At 36.4% G+C, this 12407-nt stretch overlaps 1 protein-coding gene across 1 annotated transcript in view; it reads right to left on the bottom strand.

The window, feature by feature from the left end:
* Synj2bp (synaptojanin 2 binding protein) overlaps positions 1-12407 on the bottom strand; it is a 30107-nt gene that overhangs the window by 5859 nt on the left and 11841 nt on the right. The window contains exon 2 of the mRNA XM_055593286.1: positions 6113-6249. Coding sequence (XP_055449261.1) covers positions 6113-6249 — 137 coding nt within the window. The remainder of the gene's footprint in view (positions 1-6112; positions 6250-12407) is intronic.

Below are 12407 nucleotides of genomic sequence, written 5' to 3'. Positions count from 1 at the left end.
TTTAGACAAGAGTGGTGGCTCAAGAGGATATGGAGACAGAGCAAGTTTGTGTAGAGTTCTCATTTTGGGGGGAGCCCAGGAAAAGTCCAGTAGGGGAGCTTACATACATTCTCCTGGTCACATCTACATTATTGAGTACAAAAGTAGATATGGACAATAAGAAACACAGCAGGTGTAGAAATTCCCTGTTCACAGTAGATGACACCAAGTAGTCACCAGCAGAAAGAGCAGTGAGGCAGGCTTGATAGCAAGAGTGAGAATAGACAAAGAAGAGTCTAAAGACCCTATAGAAATCTATCTCAGTGTCCCCATCCAAAACCTAATGTCTTCCTTCTCTTACAGATAGATTTATATTGCTCCTTCTACTCTTGAGTCCTGCTAGTATCTTTGATAAGTAGAACTACCAATACTTTTATTTTACAGACTGTATATTTTCAGTAATTATATATTTTTTGGTTACCAACTGAGATTAAACTCAGACATTAACACAAGACATACTATACACATAGCCAACTCTAAAAAAAAAACCTAACCACAATTTCTACCCTTCATACTTCTATTCCTCCATTAGATTAACCCTCTTTATTATCACCAGGGCTTTTAACCTCTTCATATCTTACTTGTATTTTACCCATTTAGGAACTTGGCTGTAAAGTCAACAAAGCACTTTGTAAATTACTGAAAATCTTTTGTCCCGGTTACCTGGCATCTTTCTAGTCCTGGCAATACACTGCATTTACTTTCTTTGCCATTGCTGACTTGAATATTCCTGGAGGAAACCATGGTCACATTCTGGACAAACAATGCACATACATGACTGTTCTCTTTCTTTCACTAAAAGAACTGTTTGCAAGGCTGCTGAGATGGCTCTTTAGCTAATCTTCCAGGGGACTTGGGTTCAGTTCCCAGCACCATGGCAGCTTACAACTATCCATAACCCCAGTTCCAAGTAACATGATGCCTCAATGAACCTCTGCAGACACCAGGCCAACACATGATATACATATGTCCATACACACAGGCAAGACACCATGCACATTAAAAACAAAACAATTTGCTTGTACTGCGTGTACTACCTCAGCATCCATTCAATAATTATGCCCTTCATATGTAATGTGAAACAACATGTTCTCCTGAAGGTCAGATGGAACTTCAAATGCACAGATTTTGCCACTTTCTAGTAAACCACCTTGTATTCAGCTACTATGTTAGATGAACACTTAACTCTCTTAATTATTTTTTCTTGATTCCTGTGTCATTCTCTCTCTTTTTAATGGTAGTTATATATTCTTGACTGTTAAGTATTTTTCCTTTCCAGTTATCTCACATGAGCTTCTTTCACCATTTCTACCACGTTCTCCAAAATAACTCTACTTATGCTTTGGGGTCTGCCAATGTCCTGCTGGATGCTTATACTTAGTCTGGCAAAATCCAATTCAGTATGTCAGATGTTTCTTTACAACTTCCCACATAGCAGAATATCCTAACTTCCTTTTTAATGACACTCCGATCCCTTCATTCAGATGTATAACATTTAAACACTGTAATCAGTTAATCCGCACATGTAATTTCTGTTCTGCGGTCTAACGCCATGATTATATGCTATTTTTTTTCCCTATGGTTGCCATTTTAGGTTGTGGATACTTAGCTAAATTATGGTGGCTGCCTTTTCTGATTTACTTTACACAGTTTCTCATTCCCATCTTAAGTGCTATCTCACAATCCATTTTCCTATAGTTCAACTAATTCTGTTAATAACCATTTTACTGTTTAAGACACAAAAATGGAACTGGTTAAGCAAGGGAAGCATGCACTCTTCACTTACTTTGGTAGTGTGAAAAGTTCTCCAGCACATCTTTTGTTTAATCTCTCACTACCTTCCTTTCATGTGTGATTAACAAACTCTTTCCTTCATCCAATTAAAAAACATGTTTGCACTATGAAATGTAGCTGGCTAATGGCCCAATCTCTGTCACCCCTATGACTTTTTTAGGGGGTTGGTCGAAACAGAGCATTCCTGTATGTAGTATGTAAGAACCAGCTACACCCCCATGAAATTCAAAAGAATATTAAGTTCACTGAGGAATGACTATTCTTGACTAGCTACCCTCCTTCACTCACACACACAGGAGAAATGAGAAACTCGCTTTTACCTTTTCTTTACCATAAAGAATATTCTCCTAGCTTCTAGTATCAAGCCATCTAACCAACACACACAAAATAAACAGTGAGTGAGGAATAGCTAGTTCTCATTCAACTTCGGATCTACTCCTTTATCGTGAACATTTCAATCACAGTGTAAATGACTGCTTAAAAAAACTGTTTACATTGCTTAAATTTTTCCTTTATTATCTTTTGGTATAAATCATTATTCAGTGGCCATAGAAAATTAAACTCCACTTCTTATGAGAAAAGAAAAACACTGCACAATAAATCATGTAGAACATTCCAGAACTGGAAATCAAGACAATATATGGACAATATTTAGGGAGAATGAGAAGAGTAAATCAAGAGCAAATTGTAATAATTCAGAAGAAATTTATACTTAACTCTATTGATCATCTCAAATGGATTGTGCTTGAAAAGAAACACATTTTTTATTCTGATAACTCATAAAATGTTACAATAACATGGGGCATATTTTACAACCTAGAAAGCATTCTATACAGAAACAGGAAAACCCATTAAAAATAATTTTAATTTAATTATTTATATAAATATAATATAAATAATTTATAAAAATATAATATACATATAATATAAATAATATAATTATTTAATTTAAATTAATTTAATTTAATCTACTGGTCTGCCAGTAGATATGGCAGACCACTTAACCTAGCTGTACAAGGCCCTGTATGCAATCCCTAGAACTACAGAACAACTAACTAAACAAAACTAGTTAATAAGTAAACTAATTTTATAGATACAGCATAGCCAAGAATAAGTGAAAACTTAAGAAACTAGCAAGTTAAATAGATGGAGCCATTTAAAATTAATAGCCTACAAAGTTCACTTTAGAGAAGAAAGACACTGTCACGGGCTGGTGAGGCAACAGAGACTATCTGCATGATTTTTTTTTTCTTTCACTCAGTCTTTCTTTGTTGTTTGTTTTTTGTTTGGTGTATGCGTGTACACGCATGCATGTGGCACTCAACTTGGGAGCTGAGAACCCTTAACCACTGAACCATCTCCCAACCCCTTGAGTAAACTCTTATTCCATTTCACTCACACACACACACACACACACACACGGAGAAAGTCAACAGAAAGCTGATTTAGATATGAGAAAGATATATTAGATTTCTTCCTCTGCAGCATACTTTCCGATCTGTATTCTTTATTCTCCCATAGCAGCCTTCTATTTCTGCCTTTCCAAACCTTGGCATTTGCCCCTTTTTATTCACATATCTTTTTCTTAAGTGGCTATAACAGAAATTTGCCATTCTCTGTAGTATGTCTTATATGTGTGTAACATTTAATATCTATGTCTTTGTAATATTTTTATATCTTGAAGTAAAACCCCCTGTGCTATAAGTTTTAAAGCTAGATGACTTATGGGTTTCAGGCATCTACTTTTCTCTTCATTACCATTTCTCTTGCCACCCACTGCACTAGTCTTGGTTCTTTCTGAACTCTTGCGACCTCCCAGTTTGATTCTCTATGAGAAAATGGACCACGTAAGGTTACTCACATCAGTTTATACCTAACAATGTTTTAAAATTCTGGCTTATACTAACTAATTAATCCTTATACTAATTAATTTTATCCTTGATAGAAAGGTTCATATCAGTTTCTTTTTAATAAAGCCATCCATATCATCTACTAGTTATTCAAAATGTAACTTCCTTTTTAGAGTAATTAATTTTACTTATTCATTTACCTTTTAGGAAGACAACATAGTGTTAATTTTAGCATTAGTATTAGTTTTAGCAAAGGATCTAAATTCAAATAAATGAAAGTTTTTAGTTCCCCAACACTAATTATGTGAATTGTAAACCACCTGACTTCATCAAGTCTCAGTTTTCCATAGGTGGAAAATGGGCACAATGATTATACCCACTTCACAGGGTTACCCTACTATTAAACAAGCTTACATTGAAGATTATCATTTTGTGCTTAAATACTGTTCATACTTGGGTTTTTTTGTTTTGGGGGTTTGTTTGTTTGTTTGTTTGTTTGTTTGTTTGTTTGAGACAAGGTTTCTCTGTGTACCCTTGGCTGTTCTAGACTCACTTTATAGAGCAGGCTGGCCTCGAACTCACAAAAATCTGCCTGCCTCTGCTTCCCTGAGCGCTGGGATTACAGGTGTACACCTCTGCGCCCAGGTTAGATAATCAACCTTTAATCAAAACTTTTCAAACAATATGGCTCTCCCTTAAGCCCTACACTGAACCCTATACTTTTCAAGTCTTTTTTCACACAAGAGTATAGGTGCTAGTGTTTGAAGAGATTGTGATATCTGTGTCTAAATACTAACTACACATTATACCTTTAACAAACCACTCACAAGCTTGCTTTTTTTCCTTCTTTCTTTCTTTTTTCTCTCTTTCTTTCTTCCTTTCTTTCTTTCTTTTGTCCTACTGCAAAGTTGGTTTATGTTTTTACAATGTTTTTTCTTTTGAGAGTGGTAGAAAATACCTGCTCCTAAATTTGTTATTGTTTTCATAGCAAACGCACTATCATTTACCCCTATCTTGTGGACTAATATAGAGACTAGAAAAAGCTTAGTGGGTTTAAACATGGCGAAGAGTCATGAGATGGACTAAACTAATGCCATCCATGGTACTATACTTATATATTGGACACATTCTTAAGATTCTCGAATTAATTTGTATAGTTCCATAGCTATTTGCCCTCATTTACGTGTATCTCTTTTTTGAGATAGGCTCTTACTCAGTGATTCACAATTGAACTCAAATGTTCCTGCTTCTACCTCCTGAGTACTAGAGGACCATAGGTATGTGCCAGCATGCCTGATTATGTGTCTTCCTAAGGATCTCTCAAATACTCAGATGTCAAATGAAAAGAAGAGAAGCATTCTTATCTTTCCTTTGTATCTCTGCCTTCACATACTGCTACCAAATGGGTTGGATGACAGAGAAGTAGTCAATAACAGGATATCTAAGAGGACCAGGAGACTTCACTCACATGACTTTTATCACTAATCAACTAAACTCAATTCAAAGGCAAAAATTCAAAACAAAACTATAGTAAAATCTTTTAAAGATATTCCTGTTTTATGGAACTTCCAAATCAAGCCTCTGACATAATACTTAACTCTTAATCAAATCTTGTCTTGGTCTATACTTCATTTACTTCAGCCATTTACCAGTTTGGCCCTTTTGCCCCATTCAGTTCATAAAAATAATAAAATTTTTAAAGACTAAGGGTCTATGAATCCATATGACTGTATTTGTTAGTCAACCTTTCTAAATTTGCATGAATTTTCTGATTTGCTTACTTGTTAAGCCTGTACTGAGCACTGTACTAAGATATGGAAATCTAAAAAGAATCTAATTCCTGTCTTTGTATATATAAAAAAGATAGTAAGAATCCTAACTACTATATATTAAGAGACATTTAGCAGGATGAAATTGGAGTACAACTGATAGATATCCAAACTATACTTCAATTTTTCATCTTAATAATGGGTAAGGAAGGGCCCTGAATTTAAAGCAGAAACTTAATCCTTACCTTCCTTTTTGAAGACCATTAGTAAGGGCTGACAGTCTTCCAAGAAAAGGCACAAATCAGTGTTCAGTCAATAAAAGAAAAGTGGTAACATTAACAAGTTGAAAACTGTAGGCTTTAAATGTCTTTTCCTTCAAACCAGTCTTTTATCTCTACCTGCTTCATGTTTTGTTTTGCTTTTTTAACTAGGGCAAGTAACTTCACATTCTATGTTAAATTTGCCTTGTCTGTCAATCAAGAATAATACTACCCTCCAAGCGCAGTGATAAAGTTGAAGACTGAACAATAGTCTTCCCGTTCAATGATACAATCTAGCTATTTTCATTTCCAAACAGGCAGGCAGGAATTTTCCCAAGGAAGGGGTGAGAGGAGATCTAGGGAGCAAAGTACAGTAAAGGGAGCCAAAGCCATTTCTCACCGAGAGGATCTTATCACCCTCCTGGAGCCGCCCATCCCGGGCCGCAGCCCCATCCTCTTTGATGCGGCTGACGTAGATGCCACTGTCGTTGGAGACATACTGTTGATCTGTCCCACCGACGATATTGAAGCCCAGCCCTGAGAAAATCAAGGAGGAGTGAAGGAGAGGGGGATGAAGAAAAAAAGAAAGTTAGAGAAGAAAGGAGAGAAAAATGGTCTAGTGGAGAGGAGAGACTATCAATTCAGACTGTGAGGTAGCCAACACACAGTCATAAGCAAAGCCAGTAAGGCATTATCAACAAAGGCCAAAGTACCTAGATTGCTGATTTGAACCAGGCAGTACTGAAAGTACATACACCATGATCAAAATGACTGGTTGAGTATATTGAGCTGAACATAACGTGGAAAATAGCAAAGGTGAGTCTTGATAGAAGCGCTTCTGCTGGCACTTGATTTTGATCCTATTGGTGACATTCAGATGACCCAAATGCTGGTATTCCTGTAGTAATGTAGTAGGGTTAGCTGTGCTCATGAAAGGAAGCTTTGTTTTTAACGAATTAGCAAATAAGATGTTACCAATTGAGTGGGAGCATAATTCCTAACTGAAGCCTCTCCAGGTATTCCTTCCATCAAGATTCAGGAATGTTTGTATATGGCAGTGTTTTGGAAGAAGCAGTCCTGGTAGTTTATCTTTTTCTATTTTGCGCTGGGATAGGAAAGTAGTGATATGGTTGTTAGCAGGAAGTCAGAACTAGAAAAGCAACTGCTGCTTTACAGGACAACCAAGTCACCAAATTCATTCTTCTCTTTCTACAACAATTACAACTGACTACATACCTGCACACAGTGATGGCCAAGTTCACTCACTGTAGAAAAAAACAATTTCTTACTGATTAGCGACTGGGCACTTCCTTCCTCCTAGTCCCTGGTAACCACCATTCTATTCTTTGTTTCTGTGAGTTTAATCAGTTGACATGAGTAACAAGTTTCAGTTACAGAAGGAAAGTTCTAGAGAACTACTGTATAAGACTGTCTACCCAAAATAACAGTGGATAGTATGCTTTCAAATATGTTAATATGGTAGATTTAAGCATCATTATTATACTAACTATAGCAAGCAAACAAGTTAGCTGGCTAACTAACATTTTTTTTCATGAAGCAATCACTAAGTTGTGTTGTGGCAAGGATTATACTTTATGAAAATCATTTAATTTCCTTGAAGAATTCTTTAACATATGTAAAAAAGAAAAAAGGGAGAAAGAAAGAGGAAGAGAGAAAAGAGGAAAAAACGCTCTTCTTTATGTAACTATAGTCATAATTTAGGGACACAATACAAAGAGAAGGAAGACAACTAGAAACAATTTTAAAAAACAGTGTGTTGGTGGAATAGGAGTCATACTCATGATCTCAGAAGAAAAAAATTTAATAATATGTGGGCTTTTTTCTAAAATTCTTTCCAGGGTTAGAATGAGGCTGAGACTCAAAGTGCTAACACAACACTACCAAATAATCCACAATTTAATGAGAACTATAACTGACAGGAAGGAAACATCATGATGGTTAGGATTTAACTAGCATATCTTGTACTTCAGTCTTTGCCATCAAGAGAGGTTTGTAGTTATTTGTTTGGGAATTTATGATATACAATGGAAAGAACTACTTCTAGAAGATTATTTTCATAACCTTGAGGGATAACGTAGGAAAACATGAATTCTAAATTACTTATTCATTTTTTATAACTCCCTTATTTAAATTACAATTATAGGTTAAATGAGGAGGGGCTAGTAAGGCAGCAGAAGCCATATCATGGGAGGCCTTGTAAATTTACACTTTAAAATAGTGGCAGGTTTGAGCAAGGAGGCCGAGGCCAATCAGCTTCTCTCAATGCTGAAACAAATCAGAGAAAAGTCTTTAACATCTTCACTATGGCTTGAGTCTCTCCCAAAACAGCTACTGTCTTTGAAGATGTTGGAAATCAAAACAAGTGTCAAGTGGCCAAATGAAACACAGCGATTAGCCAGAGGGACTTTGTTACAGGTTATTAAAAGCTATAGAACAGCATCTAAAAAGTGGTTTAAAAAAAAAGATACCTGAGATCTATTATTTGAAAGTACAGTCTATTATACACCTCTAATACCACATCATAATGGTACATTTATTTAACACATTGTTATTTCTGTTGTAAGTGAACTAAACCACTTACACTGAGAACCCTTTCTTCAACCTTATTTAGGAAAATGAACATATCTATGTCTCAAAACTGGAATGAATGACAGTTACCACAGCAGTGAGTAGTGTATCTTGGGGCTGAAGATACAGCTCAGTGATGCAGCAGTTGACTAGCATGCTGGGCAATAACCAGCACAATCAATAAACAAACAGATAAAAAGCTTAGCCCTATATCTATTCACATAATTCCTAGTCCATTTGTTTAATAAAAATCACTGATCATTTACTAGTAGTTATGCACTGTTAGGTCCTGATGGAGGTGGAAAGCTAACCTGTGTTAAACTGTTCAGTTCTGACTTTAACCACAAATGTATCCTTTTCCCTGTCCCTTTTGGATATTACATGGCAGAAGAATTAGTTTCAAGTTCAACTCCATAACTTACCAGATGTGGACTGAAGCAGTTTAAGTCTGATGATCAGCTTTCTTTTCTGGAAAATAAGGATTACAAATTCTACCCTCTCTCCCTCAAAGGTAATTGTTGGACTCCCATAACAAAATCTGAATTTTTTTTTCTTTGTAAAACAGGATTGTTACATTGGGATAAGGGACTGGGAGTTTCTGTCAACACTAATGACTGTTAAGTTTCCAATTAAGAGTCTGATGGGGCAAGGAGGAATAGATGATGTAGACATAAAAATTCTATTAAGAATGAAAAAACAGAGATTTAAAAATCTACCCATCTAGGAATATAAAAGACTTGATTATAACTCAAATTCACTAAAATTAAGTACGTGTGTAATTTATTTCCTAGAAATCCCCTTTAAAACTAGTTTTTAGGGGCTGGAGGAATGTCTCAGTGGTTAAGACCCTGTCTGCTTTTCCAGTGGACCTGAGTTTGATTTGTAACTCCAGTTCCTGAAGCTGTCTTCTGACCTCTGAGGGCACCAGACTTTCATGTGGTGTACATCCATCCATCCATCCAGACAAAACACTCATATAAAGAACACACAACAAAAAGATAAAATTAAAAGATAAGCTTTTAACAAGAGTAATATTTAAAATCTGCAGTAATTGCATGGCACATGTACCAACCAACTAGAACAGGTATCAGCTGAAAACAAATAGAGGGGATAGAGTAATAGTTTTCTTATACATCAGCTATCAATTGCATCCCAGAAAATCTTTTATAAGCAGAATTGGGCACATATGCTGGTTTACTGGGAATCTTGGTATACAACTACTGCCCCAACATTATTAAAAAGTATTATATGTAGCATAATTATCAAGTATGATTATAAAGATTCACCTTTCAATTTCAAAACACCCCAAACTAGGGCAAATGTGATCATCCTAGCTATAAAAAAAGTAATACATGAATATACTCATTGCAACATACAGTGTACTGGTGTGGAAGTAGCAGTTATCTGTGTTAGAGAATAGATTAAAAGTTAAAATTAGAATAATTTAATAAGAATATACAAAGTAACATAAACAGAATTCTGAAATGTTATTTATAGTACAACACCCTTCTGATGAATAAGAACACATGCAAAACTGTATTACTTATTTAGAAAAAGGCATGCATTGTATTATCTATTTACAAAAAGGACATGTAAAGATATATTGCAGTGAGTACCAATAAGAGGGTACATTGGGTCACATACACAGAGAGTAAGAATAAAATAAGAAAGGGCCACTCTAACAGCCAGTATTCTCTGAAGCTGAAGAGTGTAATTAATTCAGTCTCAGCACCAAAGGTCCCAAATGTGTTAGAGGTAAAGAGAAAACTAAAAGTGAGACTCAACCAAAAAGAGGAAGAAACATTACATTATAAATTCTAGTTTTAAAGTGCTAATAAACTTTAAGACATGGCAAAATTAAAATGAGTTACTTAGTCTTTTTCTTACATGAACACACGTAAAATAATTATTAAAAAAACAGAAAGTATGACAAGATATGTGTCATTTAAATTATATAATATGACAACAAAAGGGGCTGGAGAGATGGCTCACTGGTTAAGATCATTTGCTGTTCTTGCAGAGGAACTGGGTTCAGTTCCCAGCAGCATATGAGAGCTCACAACCATCCATAACTTAGTTTCAGAGGATCTGACTCCCTCCAGGGCCATCAGGTATCCATGTGGTACACATACAAATATGCAGGCAAACACTCATACACATAAAATAAACATAAATAAGACTCTTAAGAAAGAAGAAACCAGACAGTGTTAGTGCACACCTTTAATCCCAGCACTTAGGAGACAGAGGCACACAGCTCTCTAAGTTCAAGGCCAGCCTGGTCTACAAAGTAAGTTCCAGGACAGACAAGGCTGCTCAGAGAAACCCTGTCTCAAAGCAAAACAAAACAAAACAAAAAAGAGCAAGAAACAGGATAGGAGCCTAGCATAGAGGGCCTCTGAAAGACTCTATCTAGCAGTGTATCAAAGCAGATGCTGAGACTCATGGAAAAACTTTGGGCAGAGTTCAGGGAATCATATAAAAGAAGAGAGAGTTAGTAAGACCTGGAGAGAACAGGAGCTCTACAAGGACCAAATATATCTGGACACAGGGGCTTGTCGGAGATTGATTTTTCCAACCAGTGACCATGCATGGATATAACCTAGAACCACTGCTTGGATGTAGCCCATGGCAGCTCAGTATCCAAGTGGCTTCCCTACTAAGGGGAACAGGGACTATTTCTGACATGAACTCAGTGGCTGGCTCTTTGACCACCCCCTCCCCCGAGGGAGGAGCAGCCTAGCTAGCAACATAAGAGGACATTGCAGCCAGTCCTGGTGAGATCTGATAAGCTAGGGTCAGATGGAAGGGAAGGAGGACATCCCCTATCAGTGGACTTAGAGAGGGGCAGGGAGGAGATGAGGGAGGGAGAGTGGAATTGGGAGGGAATGAGGGAGGAAGCTACAGCTGGAATACAAAGTAATAAACTGTAATTAATATAAAAAATAAAAATTTAATAAAAAAATAAAACCAAATTTTAACACCCCCCCCCCAAAAAAAAGAATGATACTGGTACGGGGGTGGAAAGGAAATAAAGTGTACCCAACTGAAGACTCCTGTAAAGCTAAACAAGATGTGCCTTCTTCTGAATGCCTCCTGACTCTAATTCTGGACCCAGTTTACCATTAAGGTCAACAGCAACAGTTTATATTTATGGACTACATAATATTACTTAATAATATGGTATACATTTTTACATGCATAGTGTCTCATTTAATCTTCCTAACAAACACATAAAGTATGATTCAGTATTTTACATATAAATACTTTCATTTTATTAATCTATAATTACATAATTTTCTCCTCCCTCCCACTCCTTAAATGTGTCCCCTTCCAAAATTCAAGTGGCCTCCTCTTCTTTAAACACTGCTATTACATATACATATAAACTAACATATATACCTTGCTGAGTGCATTCAGGGTTGTTTGCTCGTATAATGTTTCTAGGGCTGACCACTTGGTATTGGATCAAGAGGCTCATCCCTGAGAAAGAATAATTCTCCCTCTCTCAGCAGTTGTCAAATGGCCTGTAGCTCTTCAGGTAGGGGTGCAGCTCCATGAGATTTCCCCAATCCACACTGGCATGTCAACTGTGTTGTCATTTGTTAAAATTAATAGAATTGACTATGAAGTGTGTAGCCCCTATTGATACATCTACAACTTAACCCCTCCAACTAAGGCTCAGGGAACATCTCAAAAGAAAGGGTATAAAAACTCTAAGAGCAGAGAACCAGTAAGTCTGCTGTGAGGTTGCATCTTCTAATTAGACAGGGTAGCCACACTCATGGAACCTCCCAGGATCCCCTGAATAACACTCTACCCTCTTCTGTTTCCAGTGTTCGGGCCTCATTTTTCAGGGTGCATTCCAGCAGTTCTTGCTCCACTAAAGTCTATTACAGACAAAAGAGTTGTAAGGGCAGGCAGCATTTAAGCACTTTAAATGAATTAAATAATCTTCCATCCCAGCCCCACCTTTGATAAAGTACTTAGAAGTACCTGGTGCAGATTTAATATTACACAGGTAAAAAACAAAATAAAAGTATATAATCTTCACAAGTGTACAAGTAAGTTCTAATAATACTTTGATTTTATAACTAAAGAAACTTATA

The sequence above is a fragment of the Psammomys obesus genome, unplaced genomic scaffold (genome assembly GCF_907164565.1).
Source record: "Psammomys obesus unplaced genomic scaffold, mPsaObe1.curated_primary_1811, whole genome shotgun sequence".
In the NCBI taxonomy this organism is placed as follows: Eukaryota; Metazoa; Chordata; class Mammalia; order Rodentia; family Muridae; genus Psammomys; species Psammomys obesus.
This window is presented reverse-complemented; position numbering and strand designations above follow the sequence as displayed.